This window comes from Falco biarmicus, chromosome 12 (assembly GCF_023638135.1).
Source record: "Falco biarmicus isolate bFalBia1 chromosome 12, bFalBia1.pri, whole genome shotgun sequence".
In the NCBI taxonomy this organism is placed as follows: domain Eukaryota; kingdom Metazoa; phylum Chordata; class Aves; order Falconiformes; family Falconidae; genus Falco; species Falco biarmicus.
Window position 1 is genome coordinate 19,890,092 of NC_079299.1, and position 18,228 is coordinate 19,908,319.

General features: G+C 37.5%; 1 protein-coding gene across 1 annotated transcript in view; it reads left to right on the forward strand.

Moving 5' to 3' along the window:
• Positions 1-18,228, forward strand: part of BTBD9 (BTB domain containing 9) — a 126,657-nt gene continuing 108,429 nt past the window's right edge. The window contains exons 1-7 of the mRNA XM_056356760.1: positions 1-142; positions 2,043-2,209; positions 7,211-7,421; positions 8,513-8,876; positions 10,506-10,770; positions 12,880-13,099; positions 15,549-15,668. Coding sequence (XP_056212735.1) covers positions 2,128-2,209; positions 7,211-7,421; positions 8,513-8,876; positions 10,506-10,770; positions 12,880-13,099; positions 15,549-15,668 — 1,262 coding nt within the window. The 5' untranslated portion in view covers positions 1-142; positions 2,043-2,127. The remainder of the gene's footprint in view (positions 143-2,042; positions 2,210-7,210; positions 7,422-8,512; positions 8,877-10,505; positions 10,771-12,879; positions 13,100-15,548; positions 15,669-18,228) is intronic.

Below are 18,228 nucleotides of genomic sequence, written 5' to 3' on the forward strand. Positions count from 1 at the left end.
CCCGCTCCGCGCCCTTCCCGCGGGTGCTGGCCGACGTCAGCACGCAGGAGGACGGCCGCGGTTGCTAAGTGGCGTCAGCGCGCTGGTTGACGTAGAGACAGCGGCGGGGCAGGGGGTGGAGGCCTCGTCGTCGGTGGGGCCGGTGAGTCCCGGGGGAGGGCGGCGGTCGGGCGCGGCTCAGCGTCCCCGCATCCCCGTCCCCCCTGCCGAGCGGGATCGCGATGAGTGGGCGGCGGCTCCTAGGCCTCCCCCGCGGCGGGCCCCAGCCCCTCGGCGGCCGGCCGGTGTGCTGCCGCCGGGGGCTCCCACCGGCAGGGCGACCCGGGAGCGGGCCGAGGCGGCGCCGACCGCCGGGAGGCAGCGGGGCGCATGAGGCGATGAGGGGCGGCCACCCGAAGCGGCTTTCGGCGAGGCGGGGGCAGCCCGCGGGCGGGGTCGTCTCCCGGCGTGGGGTGGGGGGCGGCCCCGGTTTCCCCGGGCGCGACCTTGGGCGGTCGCTGTCGCTCGGCCGCGCTCTGCCCCGGCGCTGTGAGGCGCCTCGCGTCTGCCGTCCCCGCCGCTTGGCCGGACTCTGTCGGGGCTTTTTCTGAACGTTTCCCTATATTAGTTCAGTATTTTGACCCCTCGATAGCACGTACGGTATTTTCACAGGTTCTTCTACGCTCTTACTACTTAAGTAGTTACTTAAGTAGCAAGTTACGCCCTGCCGTGATTCATTGGAATTACTTTCGACTTAGAAGAAGCTGTCATATTATCAGACCTAAAAAAAATAAATAATGTGATGTTAGCTTGTAATCTTGCTTGCCCAGCGATGCTCTTTGCTCGCGTTGTTTTTAAAGCACAGCACAGAGAACCCTGACAAAGCCCCGTGCTGGAATCACTTAATTTTCTATGTGTTTTAAGATTTAATTTGAGCCTGCTAACAATGAAGCTGTATTTCACACATCTTCTGTTATGAATCTGTAAGTCAGGTGCTTGAAGTATACTGTTCTGTTGGGATCTGTTCACTCAAAAATAAAACAAACCAAAAAAAAAACCCCAACAACAACACCAACCCACAAGAGTTTCCATAAATGGCTTTTGCATATATTTTAGTAGTATAAGCCAACTTGATAACGTACATTATTTGTAGGAACAAATATTTATATATCACATGTTATTCTCTCACACCAGGAGATCTTTGTTGTCACATACCTGTTTTCAGTTTGCTGGATTAAGATGTGGTTGCTTTCCAGTTTATGAGACTACCTAAAAATGCTTTTTTTCTTCCTTTTCTTCCCTTGTTCCCCTGAACATATACTTTAAAGAGAGTAGAGTGTTGTTTGTGAGAGAATTCATAGATCAAGGTATCGTCTGTTTAGCAAATTAAATAAAGTTTATTTTTCCTGCTGGAGGGTATGATGGAAAGAATAACAATAATTTATACTTGCTGAAAGAGACTCATGTTGGTTATGTATTTAAACAAATAAAGCCTCTATATTTCTGTATTTCCTCACCCTACAGTTTTGTTTTGTTTTCCGGTTTGCAAAATTAAAGGCTTGCACGGGAGAAAGACCTGCAGCTGCCTTAAGTACTGTGAAAAGAACAACCACCAAAATCAAACAAACCCCCCAAAACCTTTAGCTAGGCAAGAACACTCAGGGAACACTGGATGTGTAGGAAATAAAATGCGTATGATAGAGTTTGTATAGACCTGGTTTAGTTAGAACACCCATGTAGGAGAATGGTATTCTCAGGGACGTTAATATCAAGAATGTCAGGATGAAATTTTTGTGGCTTACAATGAAAAAATGAATGGCAATATGTTACCAACTATTTTGATGGTTAAAAAATGAAGGGTCAAAATTAAATGGTGATGCCTTTAAAACAAAAATTCTAATGCTATGTTCTAACGTTGTTAGAAGTTTTCCCATAGAATGGAGGGTTTTTTTAAAGAATTTATTTCCACAAAAATTTTAACTGAGAAATACACATCTCACTCACCTTTGCCATAGGCTACGTGCCCCGGTTTCTAATGGTATATATTTCATGTGTTGTTTCAGGAAATGGTACAGTTGTTGCTGTGCAGCTGGATGTTGTTGAATAGCGTTTCTATGAGCTTGCTGTTCAATCTATCTGCTGTTCAGAATGGCGAAGAACCCTAATTTTCAGGAAGCTGGTCATCTGCCTACCAGCTACATCCACTGTAGATCTTCAGACAGCTTTAGTGGTGAGTGGACCAGCACGTTTTCTTGAGACTTTAACTTAAAGGTTTAATTGTATGCAGTTTTAACCAGGTTGTATCAAGTGCATTAATGCCTATTTTATAGGTGTGTTAATAAATAATCTGCATTTAGTGTGTTGTTCCTTGTACCTAGCTAAACTTACTCCTCCTCTTCTATCAGAGGAATATGTCTCTGAGCAGAATGTAAAATGTTAGCGCTAGAACATTTAAGTAATGGGAATGTGTGTGCAGATGAGCAGTGCAGGACTTCCCATATGCTTTAAGTCAAAACATTTGGTACTAAATCGTTTTTTAAACTGCTGTGATTCAATGGTGTGTTTATTTACCATTAAGGGGACTTAACATCTGCTTTCCTTTTAACATTAGGGATGAAACTTACAAGTTCTGTGAATTTCATTTACTTGGCCTTTCATTCTGTATGTTTACACTTGTACTGCATTGATTTTGTTATTATTATTATTGGATACTAAGTATCAGAATAAGTGTTTTTATTTTCCTTTTGTTACAATTTACATTCTGTTACATTGTTACAAAATTCCTAGTCAGTTTCATTACAGTTATTTAGAAATACAAATAAGCTGCTTCTGTAGGCAGGGTTCCAACAGGCTGAAAGTGTTTATTTGGGTTATACTCAGTGTATGTTGAAATATTTACTAAAAATACCCGTTTCCTGAGAAGTTATCTTGTTGTACCAGAATTATGAAAATGAAGTATTTTTGTATAAAAAGATGTGTATATCCATTAAAAAACCAAACCATATGACTTGAAACAATTTCATGTTTATACAGTAGCCTTACTGTCATACCGTCTTCTGGGAGTCTACTGTTAACAGAAAATGTAATTAAAGTAATATTTATCTGGAATTTATTTAAAGCCCAGAAAAACATTTTATGAAGTAGTGAATTATAAAAAATTGAAATACTACTCAAATCCCTTCCAGTCAACTGAGAACCAGTTGCTATTTCTAAATAAAATAGTGGTGTAGGAGAATTATATTTAAGAAAATTTCCTTTGTGTAATTCTGACAAAATCTGTATTATCTTGCCAGCTGCAACTAGATGATGTAAGGAATGGAATGTTTCAAGGGTATGAAATTATTTGCTCAGTGTTCTTAATCCAGGCTTATTTCATAAAATTTAAAATTCTATGAATAGTCTGTTCACTTGCCTTTATTTCTAAAGTATCAATAGTGTTACCAATTATGTAGACAGTTTTCACTTATTTTATATATATAAAAAATCAAAATAATTCATGAAAAATGTCTTAAATTCCTTTTTCTCTGCCTGGTATAACAACAATTCCTCTATGTTTCATTGAAACAGCACTGCTTTTCGGAGAGGATGTTTTAGTCATAGCCCAAATGAGGGAGGGAAGTGACTGAGTACTGGTCTTTATTGCAGCTTTGGTATGAGAGTTGTTTAGCAAAGATGTCATTGGGGTTTTGCTGGTGTTTCTGCATTTTTTAGATCATGTTTTTGATGCTGTGACATGTTACAGATTACTTACTAAAAAGAAATATAGCAAGCTGAAAACTGAAGGGGGAGGGGGTGTTGTTTTTCTAGCCATGACACACATTGTGTAATACTGCATATTGCCTTATGTAATAAATACAAGGCCACATTTTTCATGAGCTCTCTGTTGAAGATGGCCACCAAGAAGCCTGTCTTCTGATAGAGTCTTGGACAGAAGTGATTTGTATGCTTTCAGACTTAACAGATGCCTTTTGAGATTATGGCAGCTTTGGTGGTGCCTCAGACTCTGAGTACTGTTTTGTTTTGTTTATTTCTGTGGCAAGAACAAAGCTGCAGCAGCTGACTCCTGAAACAGCTAATTAGCTCTGAATACCTCCTGGAAATAGGTTATGGTGCTGGCAAAAGGCTTGTAAATGGCTTGGCCTTTTTTTCTCAAGTTAAGTATCCTTTGCTAGGAAGAGTGAACATCTGTATTCTCTGAAAAGGTGATGCTGTTTAATGACACAAGATGCCAGAGGGATCTTCAGGAAGGGTTTTGCCAAGCTCCTGGCAGCAGCCATCTTTTTTTTAATCATAAATAATGCTTTGAGTTGCAACTAGAAAAATACATGTTTAGCTATACGGGGAAGTTGTGAGCACATAGCACCTTGCCACAACTGCAGTATATTACTTTTTACTTCCTCAAACAAGTAATGTGCCGATCACTTCAAAGCCTGACTGAATTTGTACCATTAGCGAATCCAGTCTGGGGAGATCTGAAGTCACGCATTGTTTGATTCTGTATTTTAAAGGGACTGCTCTCACTGGGCTGCTTTATAAGGAAAATCCACAATACAGATGAAACTTGCATTGGGAATGCATAGTAATAAATAAATGAGTTTGAGCCCTTCTTCAATATAGTAGTGTTACTCACAGGAAACATATAAGGCATGTACATAGTTTCATAAAGTTCCAGTTTCCAACAGTGCGTGTCATTCAAGCTTTTGAAAGTCTCCTCAGCCCGAGGTTTTTAGCCATCTTTTGAGGCCTGTATTCCCTGTGACTAGTGCGTTCTTGTTTGAGACTGACAATTTAGAATAGTACATTGTACTAGCAATTTGGAGAGCGTTAAAGATCAAAACAGATCTGTTTTGCAGCTTACACACAGGGATTTCTAAATTTCTACTTTCACCGCTTGCTGTAGACCAGGGTCCTGATGTTCATAAGAACTGGCACCATCAGCTTATTAGCAAGTGTCCACACTTCAGACTTTGCCCTCTTCTATTCACTGATCCTTGTTTAGTGAGAGGTTTATGTACCTTGGAGAGGGAAGTGTCATTTTGATTTTATTTATTTAACCTGAAATGGAAACAATTTTCCCTTTAACTTTTCACCCTATTGGCATGTGCCAACAGCCACAGCTACTGGAAGCAAACTTTGTGTGCAGCTGGTGGCATTCCCTTATCTTTACCACTTTTAGAGTCTGTTTTTATGCAGACAATACCTGCTCTTATTTTTTAGAGGTAAGAGTGGATGAAGGAAACAAAGAAGAAGGATGTAGGATTTTAAAATTAAAATGTGCTTGTACTTGTACATGTGTGAAGTATCATACATCAACTTCCCTAATAAATCAAAATGGGAACTAGCAGAAGACAGATGGTACAGAGTTGCTTGATAATGTGCACGTAACTTGCACATAGTTGGGTTGCCTGACTATTGTGAATGAAGATCAACAACAGCAGTTACAGATGTGTAAGATACAGAAGTCTTGGAGGAGTACTGGGGCTTGAGATTTGCAGCTGAATAACAAATACATCCTTTTGTTTGCTCTTTTGGTGTAATAAAAGGCTTTATATTTTGAGGGCATTTAAAATTTACTATTGTTTATAAACTTTAAAATAATAATGTTGTGGTAAATATCTGAACTCTTCAGTGCAGAGTTGTCTTAGCTAATTGTGAATTAACCAGTGCAAATAGAAGAAACGGTCTGTTATTATGAAAAACCATAAAATTTATTTTACTTTCACGTCAGGGTAAGAATAGTGGCTGCACGGTATTCTGTCTCCATGGTTAGGCTGTCTGCTGTATCTCAGCCAGTAATGCTGGTTCCATGCTGTAATGGCTACATACCAGGGGCACGCAGCTTCTGGTTCAAGTAGCAGAAACAACCTGAGGAAAGCTGGGGGCTTGTTCCCTTTTCTGCTGTGATCTGTATTATCAAGTTAGTATGCTGTATTTTTCTCAAATCTTATTTTCTTATTTTTATCTACCTATTTCTATCATTAAACTAAAGTAATATATTTTAAAGTTCTTTGGGACTGTTTCTCCAGTATCTTGATTTTGGGTTAAGTATTTCCAGGTGTTAGAAAAGTGCAAATAATACCTAACCCCATGTGCGTGTGTGTTCTTTTCTTTTTTGGGGTAGAAATTACTGGAAACAGATGTGTATTTTCTCATAATACTTTAAAAATATAGCTTAAAAATGCATTCGGATCATGAATATTTCACTTGAAAGATTAATGTGTTAGCTGTGTGCAGGGTATGGCCTCATCATTTTCCTGCTTCTCATGCTACACCATCTTTCTTCGGGTTGTGCCTATTTTGAAAAGTGGCTAGTCATTGGGGCACAGAAGGTGTCTCTGAAAATATGAATGATTATTATCTAAAATAGCCAGCCTCTTTTTAGTTAAAAGTAAAACCAAAGTGTAACAATAGAAGCTGATTTAAGACCTAAATTCTCCTGTGGATACTTTTGCCACTGAGACTACAGAAAGCCTCTGTTGCTGAAATAAACCAAAACGAACAAAACTAAAATCTCTAGTGAATTAAGAAGCGACACAGTAATTCCATAGGAGATATGACTAACACATTACTCTGTTGTATGTTAGTGGACAGCCTTCTACTTTTATGACTGAGAGGGTTTAGGGGGCTTATTTTCTTATGTATATGAGGGAACAAGAAGGTGTCGAGAAAACTGAGTGGAAAGGGTAAGAAAATTGCATTGTACATTGTAAAGCCTTGCTCTCTGACAGACTTTGTCTGTTATTTATTAAAATTTGTCCTGATTGTTTATTTTCTCCCGTTTCTGGAAAATTGATTGAATTCTGCAAGAACATTTTTCACTCGTCACTGATTTTGGTAGAGACTTGGGAGTTAAGACTATGTTTAATCGGTCTAATTATTTTTCTTTATAGTTTATGTACATTTTAATTCAGATAAAATTGCTTTATAAAGGTAACTAATTAAAATAATCTATTTTTTAATTCCTTTTGTTGAAATCTTTTTATTTTAAATAAATGGATTGACAGAACAAGGTGATAGAATTCTCTGCAATATTTTGTCGGCTAGAATTGTTGATAGAAGCTGCATCAAATCTTGTTATAAATGAACTTCAATAGAAAACCTCTTGATTTAATTTTTCTTGTAATATATGGTAACTTACACTAGTTGCTTTTTTGGTAATTGCAGCTTGATCTTTGCTATTTTTTAATATTTGTGCCCTCTGTGATACTGGTTGTTTTCTCTTTCCTTCTAGGCTACCAGTATCACCATCCCTCCAAGATGAGTAACAGCCATCCGCTTCGTCCTTACACAGCTGTGGGTGAGATTGACCACGTTCACATTCTGTCAGAGCATATTGGCGCTCTGATGAATGGGGAAGAATATAGTGACGTTACCTTTATTGTGGAGAAGAAGCGTTTTCCGGCACACAGAGTGATCCTGGCTGCTAGGTGCCATTATTTCAGGTGAAGTATGGCTTTTTGTCGGGCTGGCAGGAAATTTTCATGCAGATAAGATAAACATTGTTTCTCTATGAACTTTTCAGGGTGTAATCATCTGTCCATTGAGTGTGACCTTTTCTGTGTGAATGTTTCCCAGCACTTCAAATCATTGTGTCCAAATATAAAAAGATAAATACCATGTCATGATGTTACTCTTTTGACCTTCATTAAATTGGATTTTGAAGGTAGTTTCGCAAATTTAAGAGAAAGATAACTTCAGAACAGGGAAGTTCTGCTGTAAAATTGGTTTGATTTCTCAGAGTATGGATGTTGTGCTTCTATGGATTATACTCAATTAGAAAATTTGATTTTGATGCGTTGGAATTGAGTGTTTAAAGAGGTCTGGCTGATGCAAGTTAGAACATATATCTTAAACCTAGGAATAATACTAATCCAACTTTTTTAAGAGATGGGCATTTTTCACTCTAGATGGAGTTAATAAACTTCCTGCTAATCTTCCAGTTAATTTTGTCAGAGTGATAAGCTAATAACTAAACTGAAGTGTTAATGCAAATTGTGTTCAGACTGTCTATCATATTTAACAAATAATTGTGAGTACTTTGATTTTTTTTCCAGATTCAGGATTTCATCAGAGTTGCTATGTGCTGGGTTTACAGTAAGAAATAGAGGATCAACAGGATCAAGAAATCCTGATATTTGTTAATCTGCCACTGCTGTTACAGTGGCAAACTATTTTTCACTTGCTTTCTGAAAGTTTTTAATTTTTTTCTTTCTTGCTGATTTCACTATATTAAAAAAAAATAAGGTATGAGAATCATATCTCAGTTTATGCTTCACAAGCTATTGTTCAAAGTAGAGATGGAGCAGTTGTGTAGAATAAAACCATGATGCATTAGAATATTATTCCTGTGCAGCTGCTTTCAGAGCAGAGCTGCACTTTAAATGGCAAGTAGAAGGGGTTTTCTTTTGTAGATTCTTAAACCATCTTCCCTTTTATTCCCCTGGCTGTAAATAGTAATTTATTCCTTTCTCTTTCTATTTTTTGCCTGTTTTTTATTAGGATATAAATTTCTCAAATTTTATCTTCCTTATAGAGCATTGTTGTATGGTGGAATGAGAGAATCTCAGCCTGAAGCAGAAATCCCTCTTCAGGACACCACTGCAGAAGCATTTACCATGCTGTTGAAATATATTTACACTGGTCGTGCTACGCTACGAGATGAGAAAGAGGAGGTTCTCCTAGACTTCCTGAGCCTGGCACATAAATATGGGTTCCCAGAACTGGAGGATTCCACATCTGAGTATCTTTGCACAATACTTAATATTCAGAATGTCTGTATGACATTTGATGTTGCCAGTCTTTACTCCCTTCCCAAATTAACTTGTATGTGCTGTATGTTCATGGACAGAAATGCGCAAGAAGTGCTCTCCAGTGAAGGCTTCCTGTCACTTTCTAAGGTATATCTTTTGTTTGCATTTTTTCCCTGCAGGAATGTTAATTTTAATCTGTGTACATCTTCATGATGAAATCCTAATGGGGAAACCAAATGCAAGTTTACATGCTAGTTAAGAGGTATCATGTTATACTGGTAAAACTGTGACAGTTAGAAATGTTCACAGTTCAAGCCAAGCTGAACTGCAGATCCTGGTGATCTGTGCTGAATGGTTTAGCGTTTAATTTTGACCAGTCAGTATAGCTGAATAAAGTAAATCTGATGGAGTATTCTAAAAGGTGGGAGCAGGCAATCAAATATTAATTTGTCTTTTTTCATCCGTTCTTGAAATAATATAATTTGGCTTCTGAATGCTACCCAGGGGATATAAAGCAAAGATTTGAAGATAGTAGAAGATACTCTGTTCTGTTAATTTCTTGACATGGGCTGCCTCAGTGACGGGTGATTTTCTACTGTGTAAGCTAAACCATTCTGGAGGTTGCTGTGATTTATATTGCTGATTGACATCATGTTCTGAAATTGCATAGTATATGTTGTTGCTGGGTGGTTTGTACTTTGTGTGTGTTGGTTTTGTTGTAGTGAGATGTGTAAATATTTGTGCCTGAGTCAAGCTATGCTACGACATGAAATTTTCCACTTATGCTGGAGTGGCCTTTGAGCTGGACATAATAGTGAAAGAGTGTTTTCAAGTGGTGTTCACATGAAGTAGCAGAGCATCTTGAATGAATGATGGTTTAATTATTATTTTTCTTAAAGTGTTTTCAGTTGAAAAGCTGTGATGGGTCAGTTCATTGAATAAGGCAACACTCTGCTGACTTACTAGTTGTGTAGGGAAAAAAATGTTCTGTTTTTTTTTTTTCTTTACTGTGCTCTTTCAGATGCAGTTTGTTAAATCTGAGCTTTTGAGAGCGTATTATCAATACAGAAATTAGCAAACATTATTCATTGGGAAGCATATAGCCAGTCCTGGTATATATACGAGAGATCTATCCTTTTCTTGGGCAAACTTTAATTATTCTGCTAGCTAAGTGACAATCAAAAAGCTGTTCAGATCTTTTTGTTCTCAGTTTGCAGTCAGTGGGTTTTCTGCATGAGTAAGAGCCACTGAAGTTTTTACCTGCTGATTCCAAATTGGTACCAAAAGAGAGAGAGAGAGAAAGAGTCAGGGGGTGGGAATCTCGGGTAGTAAGAAATGGTTTAAAAAGGCAATTCCAAGCCTATTTTTCTTATCAGTGTTCTTATGCCAGCCTAGGTTTAAAGGAATGCTTTGAACTGTACTACCAAATCCCCAAATCACTACTTAAATTGTAAAGTAAATTCCAAAGTAAATTTGAAGTAGTAACTGGGATTAAATTTATTTGAATAGTTCTTCACATTTCAAGTCTGACTTATTTCTCCTAGTGGTTTTGCAATGTTACCTGTTATTTACATGATGAATTCTAGAATTCTTGCATAAGTAACTAAAGCTACAGTTTCAGTTAGTTGCTCCTTTGGAGATTATTTTTAATGACTACAAGTTAAAATACCTGTTAATTTTTGCCTTATTTTAACTCCCCTTTTTTTAAAAAATATATTTAATTTTATTTCTCTTAATTTTCCTTTGTTGTTTTTTCCCCTGTTTTTTCTTTTCCAGGCTGCTCTTCTAAGTATTGTATTGAGGGACTCATTTGCAGCTCCTGAGAAGGACATTTTCCAAGCTTTGATGAATTGGTGTAAACATAACCCCAAGGAAGACCATGCTGAAATCATGCAAGCAGTGCGTTTGCCACTAATGAGTCTAACAGAACTACTAAATGTTGTAAGACCTTCTGGATTGTTGTCACCTGATGCCATCCTAGATGCCATTAAGATCCGTTCTGAGAGTCGGGACATGGACCTCAACTACAGGGGCATGTTAAGTAAGCATCAAGTTTTATGTATGCTTGTTTGTTTGTTTTCTTATTTAATGATTTTAGTTGTCTGAAGGACATGGTTAATTTGTGTGTTGAAGTTTTATCTATTGTTACGTGTTTTAAAAGGTTTACTTAATGAAATATCTTACTATATACTGTTCTTGATGTTTTGTTCCTCAAATAATATTAGTCAACATACTTTGCTGCTTTGTATCTCAGATATTGTTCAAACATGAATGTTGTAATAACTGTGTTTTCCTGGAGGAAGTACTATTTCAATAGAAAAACATTTGCAAAAACATTAAAAATAGAAATTCATTGGCTGTGGGATATATGATACTTAAATTGTTTTATGTTGATGGTGACTTTTCTGCTTCATGGAGATTTTCATCTTTTCTCCACTACTTTCGATTTTTCTCTTCCTCTCTACATGCTTGCCCAAATAGTATAAACCAATCTTCCAAAGCCATATTAATGGAAGTCTAAAAAGTGAGAGAAGCCTTTTGTTTTACTTTTGTCTGTGCTTTCTGTTAGTTCAGCAAGAGTATCTAGCACTGAGCTTTAGAAAGATACTGTTAGTTTGCTGTCTAATGGGTGATTTTTAGAGAATATTGGCCCCGCAGCAAAGAATAAAGTTGAATGTTTGTGGTTTAACCTTTTCTAAGAAGAAAATGAACTCTATCCCAGCCGAAACCAGGACTGCGTTCTTTGAGAGTGCACTGTAGTCAGTCAGGTGTGATAAGCCCTGAAAATAACTGCTTGCTTAGAACTGCATCTTCCCTTTGTTCTCTGTCTGAAGTTAGATACTGATATTTAAACATATGAGTTTAATATTAGGATATTGTTAAGAGTCTTGTCATGCAAGACATTCTGTTGACGGTGCAATAGATCAATTTGAAAAAAGTTAAATGATATCTTCTGACTTTTTCTGCATATTCATGTCTCAATAATAATATGCTTTTAATCTCAAAGCTTCTAGCTTTGTCAAAATTGCAGCTTTTTAGAGAATCAAATCTCTGTGTTGTTTTAGTACTACTTCAGGCTCTTGGGACTTCTTGTGGAGACATTGACACCACTTGCAATTTCACAGTTGTGCATTTGATGGTTTTATGTAGTAGTACTACAATATAGTTAAAATTTTACCACTTCAGATTCCATTCTTTAGATGTTAAACTTCACATCCTGTTAAAATTGATGCTTCTGTTGCCAACCTGCCAGAAGAGTTCAGGGGCAGCTTTTCATCATTTAACTTTCAGATCGTGTTTTCTAGTGTCTCTCCTCAAACAAGAATGTTAAAAATATCTTCTTAACAGGCTGGTTCATCAATGTATTGTTTTGTAGTTGGAGTTAGGGATCATTATCCCCAGTTATCTTGATGGAAGATCTGTTCCTAGGATGTAACAGGTTTATTACTGTGGAACTATGGCATAAAATCTTGCTTCACCGTGTTGGTTCAGAGCCCAGGTAGCCAAAAGTTTTCTGTCAGGTTCATTTAGCTTTGCAGAGTACGAGAAGCTTGTATAGCTACCAAAATACCTTGCACATATACCACTTTGCACATTCATGATGCATCCACATCTTGAACATTTTATGTGATTTTTAGTTTCTTTCCACTTAAAAAAAGCCCCCCAAAACCCCACCACCACAAACTCAAAAGAGACCAACAGCTGAAATTAGGGGGTGTGTGGAAGGAAAGAAAGGGGCAAAAAAATGATGGGAGGTATGATGAAAGCTTGGTCACAAGGAGAGACTAAATACACCAAAACTTTAAAACCAGGAGGAAAGTGATGGTTGAATAAGGAAGGTCTAATACAATTCTGTAAAGTCATGAAGGGGACCGGAAGTATAGATACTACATGGTAGTAAATTATCACTACTTATTACTGTAACAGACTTAGGGGGCATCAAATGAAATGGAAGAAGCAGAATTTCTAAAATGCCTCTCTTTGTAGGTTCATTTTATTTTGTTTTGGTTTTTTTTCCCTTGAGCATGTGTTTGTGGCCAAGAAAGGATACTATCAATAAATCTTTGTTATGACCTAATACACTTGATGTTCAGAACATCTAATTTGCGATATGACAGAGTAAAAATTAAGTATTTTCTTTTCTTCTTAGTACCAGGGGAAAATATTGCAACAATGAAGTATGGAGCACAGGTTGTAAAAGGGGAGCTGAAGTCTGCTTTATTGGATGGGGATACTCAGAACTATGACTTGGATCATGGCTTCTCTCGACACCCGATCGATGATGACTGCCGTTCTGGAATTGAAATTAAACTAGGCCAGCCTTCAATAATCAACCACATACGAATACTCCTGTGGGACAGGGATAGTCGGTAGGTGCTAAGCTGATATAAAAAGGGAAGGTAATGTGTTTTGTACTGGTGAAATATATCAATGTGAAATATTAATTAAATATTTTCTGGAAGCAGCATGATACAGTGTTGGAGATGACAATGGAAGTTTTATTTGAAAACGACCTGTTTTTTAAATGCAGTTCTGGACACTTACATACCAAAACATACTTTGTGATACTAAACTAACTTATGATATTTTAACTTATTTTCTGTGTCTTCATTAAATAATTTATATTACTAATGAAGGTTTACATGATATTGTTTTCTATTTGGCACTTAGTTTTAAACTGCTTTTATTTTAGTTTTAAAAACAATTTTCTAGTTCCTTTGCAGAAACAATAATTTTAAAATATTTATATTCCAGACGTTGAAGAAATGTTCATACAGATTTTTTCAATATATCAACATTGTTAAGAAATAACACACCGACAATAATTCAGAGTTAGTAAAATTTATTTAAAATGTGAATTACCAACTAAATACAGCAGTTCCTTGAAGCCATTTCATGGTGAGACTGATGAAGTATGAGCTATCATGGATGCCTTGGCCAATTTTTGCTTAGCTACATTAGATTGTTATGGGAATGCATGAAAGATCAAATTATATATATTTGAACAATTGAGTGACTGCTTAAGTAGGAAAATTGGAATGCTCTTTTCAATGACAAATTGAATATATTAATTTTATAACTTGCCATGACAAAAATGTTACAATTTAGTAGGCAGCTCATGCAGATATTAATAAGCAATTTTCTATTAAAGACAATAAAACAAGCTGCTTATACTTTTAACACATTATTACATTTCTGATAAAAGATTAATTTTATATTACTTCCAGACTAACAGTTTAGAATTGCAAAACAGTTGCGTTTTGTTTTCTTAACTAAACAGTGTTACTTTAGAACAGTGTACTAATGTTTTATTAATTTTGATTTTTATTTTCATAAACAAAAATATTTACACATGTGAACTACAGTTATTAAATATTCAAAACAGACTGCGTGAATTTTTAGCTATTTAATTGTTTCAAGTAAGTTCTCCTAATTCAGTTCAACTGAAATTTATGCTTTTCCTCTATTCTTTTGGGAAACATTGAAAAGTAAAACTTTGGAGATACAAGGAGCTAATTCATACAATATTTTGCTACTTGTCCCATAAGATCAACTGAATTTACAAACCAGTTATCAACCAATTTTATAAAATTTGAAAAAGTATTAGAGATATAGTAATAATGAGGACTTCTTTAGCAGTTTTTAGAGAGCTTGTGATTAGCAAAACACCCCTCATCTGCAAGGCATTAATCAGCAGCTGCTGAAACTCAGAGAAAACCCATTCTTCTTGGGGCAGCTTATTAAAAAAATTCTGTTGCTTGGTGTCCTGTGCCCTTCCTCTGAAATTTGTAGAACAAACCACTGTTGCTGGCAGACTATCAAACAAGACAGACCTGTACTCTAGGGGTTTTTGCCCTCATAAATACTGAGGGTACAGTGGTCTAGAATCTAGTTTCTTTCTGTGTAATCACGATTTTTTTTCTTTTTCTGAGGCAAGTTTGCAGTTGGACTTTCTTTTGCTTCTTATCAGTTACAGTACCGGAACTACCAGTTGGGTTTTTTTCCCCAGCAGCTCAACTGTCTAAGATAAATAGAAAAGGAAGCATTTGGAGTACTTTGTTCATTTGTGGGTTCCTCAGTATAAGATAATGACATACTGGGGTGAGTTCAGCAGGACACCAAGATAATGAGGGCCTGAGCACACAATGTACAAGGAGGTCTTGAGAGAACTTGCCATTTTAAGAGGAGGAGGCTTAGAATGGGGAACTTATTGCTGTCTTCACCTGTTTAATGGAAGAATATAGGGCCAGACTCTCCTTTACAGCTGTGTGCTAAGAGGGCATAGAACAGTGGACACAAGCAACAGGAGAAATTCCTATTAAATATTAGAAAAGGAATTCAAAGCAGGGTAGCTGAGCTTCAGAAGAGTTTGCCCAGAGAGGTTATGGATATCAGCCCGTGGAGGTGTGCAGAACTTTACCAGCCAAGGCCTTAAGGAACTTGCTCTAAGATTGTCCTCGCTTTTTCTAGAGATCCTTTCCAACCTATGTGCACTTCTAGTCATTTAAATTGCCAGCCATTTAACTGCATCTTTCTCATGGGAGACATGAATAATATCTCCAAAAGAGATGTTTTAGCAACTGTACAAGTGCATGGTGGCTTCTTGTTGAACATCCCTGTCTTACAATAACTGCCTGTGAATTTATTTTCAAAGCTAGTTTGAAAATAGGAGTACCTTTTAGATGTATTAGAAACAAGTCTGTTGGTAGGAACAAATAGCCTTCTTTTCAGCACAACTGAAAATGCAGAAGAAAGTTAAAACTGAATACTTAAATGTGGCTGCTTGTATTCTAACCAATGTTTTTTGACAATCCATAGGTCTTATTCCTACTACATTGAGGTGTCCATGGATGAATTAGACTGGATTCGGGTTATTGATCACTCTAAATACCTCTGTCGGTCCTGGCAGAACCTGTATTTTCCTGCCCGTGTCTGCAGGTTAGTTCATCAATGTAATGTTGCATGGCTATAATTAAATGATGTAGACACCAGAATAAGCTTCTGGATTTTGCTACATATGCTATTCATGATATACACTACTTTCATCAACTATCTTAAAAATAAATATATTTGTCTGTATTGGTGGATGCTTTTGTAATATAAATATGGGTGATAAATTGCAGGCATCCTGTTTTGAAAACCCTGGTGCTTCCATCTTTAACTACATATCTCTCTCCTTCCTTTTTTTTTTTTTTTTTGAGTCATATGCACTTTTCCTCTTGCAGCTGATGCAGGTTTTTTTGCTCCATAGTAAACATAATTCCTTGACTGCCAAAAAGTTTAGGATATGTTTACATGCTTGCTATAGAACTTGGAAATGTATTTTTATGTATTTTGTTATATTTTCTGCTGTTGCATTGGAAGAGTTTTTAAACGGTTCTGAAAGAGTGAAAGGGGAGAGTTAGGACTAAGGAGATTTGAGCAATGCTTTGTGTAAACCAAAGGAGCTAGATGGGTTTAATCTTTATTAAGGTGATAGATAATGTCTTTTTACTGTAGGTGCTGCGAATTGTGGAAAAAGCTTATAATCACATGGAAGCTGTCTTACCCAAAAACTGAATTAAGTTCATTGATAGAGAGGCCACAATCTGTAGATTCTAACGATGTTACTACCATCATTATGTTTTGGGTCATAGGCTCGAAGAGGAAATTCCCTCTATTGTAATAATTATTCTGTAGACATAAACTTTTTAATCAGGACAGCAACTCCTGGAATCCCGAAGGAGGGGAAGTGCTTTCTTTTTCCCAAGGAATGAGCTCTTTCTCTGGTCTTTACTGATGTTGCTGGCAAGCAGTTGTATTCTATGGGGAAAGAATCTTCTGGTGGTCAGTTGTGTGTGTGTCCTCAAATAACTCTCTCTCAGCCTTCTTGTCCTTCAAGTTCATAATGAGTGTAACTGACTTGAAATTTATTTTTCCCGATACAGACAAATATGTTCTCATCTTTTCCCTGTAAACATTCTGATTCTGATTTTACTGTTTTCTCTTTCTGAAATGGTTGGCATTGTCCCTTAGTTTGTGTGCATATTTGATAAATTTTTACTTAAAGGTGTCTGTGATAAATCCTCTAGCAATGATGAAGTACCTCATGGAGTTTGTAGGTTATGGGGATATTCTTTTTGTGTTTGTGACCTCAGTGTGGTGCAAAGTGGATGGATAGTTAGTAAGCACAGCTTTATTTTGGTTCCATCATGTTACCAAGAAGATTTGAAGAGATCTAGGGTGTTATGGTGGGACTTTCCTTAATCTTCTTTCAAAAGGGCAGCTATTCTTTGGCCTCATCCAAAGACTTGTCAGCAAGTGATTTTTCTATTTCAGCATCAGTTTATCTGTGTATCACACACACCCCTCAGCTGTCTTGTGTGTGTGTGTGCGCGCTATGTTTTGGGAGCATCATTGTTCTGTTTTGGTGAAGGCTTTTTGTAGCCTTGCCTGAAAGTACAGGAGGGAAGAGTGGAGGGGAGAAGTTATTCCAGAGTTTTGGGAGGTACCTTCCTCATTTTTTGACACAAGGGACCTCCAATGATCTCTTAATCATCTGTAAGTGGCTTGCCCTCTGTTGAAGGAGCAAATTATTAGGAGTGAGCTCATTTCATGTGGTGTGTTCGTGTGTATAGGTATTGTCGTGGTTTACACTAGCCACTAAGTAAGTACCATGCAGCCACTTGCTCACTCCCCAACCCCATACCCCACACCTGTTGGAATGGGAAGGAGAATCAGAAAAAAGCTTAAATGTGGGTTGAAGTAAGAACAGTTTAATAATGGAAATAATGTAAAAATAACGACAACAATAATAGTTGCAACAAAGAGGAGAGAGAGTAATAAAACCCACGGGAAAAAACCCAACAAGAGACACAGAATACAATTGCTCACCACCCACTGACTGATGCCCAGCCAGTCTCTGAGCAGCGATTGGTGGCTCCCAGGTGGCTCAGTTTATATACTGAGCATGGCATTCCATGATATGGAATATCCCTTTGGCTAGCTCAGGTCAGCTGTCCTGGCTCTACTCCCTCCCGGCGTCTTGTGCTCCTGCTCGCTGGCAGAGCATGGGAAACGGAAAAGTCCTTGATTTAGAGTAAACATTAGTTAGAAACAAGTAAAACATGAGTGTGTTATCAACATTATTCTCATATAAAATCCAAAACACAGCACTGTACCAGCTACTAAGAAGAAAATCAACGCTATCCCAGCCAAAACCAGGACAGCTATATATTTTTTATTTAAATGCATGCACAAACTCACCTGGAAACCTCCCCCCTGCAGTTTCGTTTTAGCAGGTATCTGAAGTATATAGCTGTCCAGGAAACTACAGCACAGATCGCCTTATCGCATAGGCCTCATGTCTCTAAAATTTTCCTGTTCTGATCCATGATGCCCAGTAAACCTTTTATTTTCTATAAATCTCTGTTCCTCGTTATCTTGTCCACAGAGTGGTGGGGAATTCCCTGGAGGTACAGCTGTTTTGAAGAGTGAGTCAAAGAGCTAAAGAGAAAGT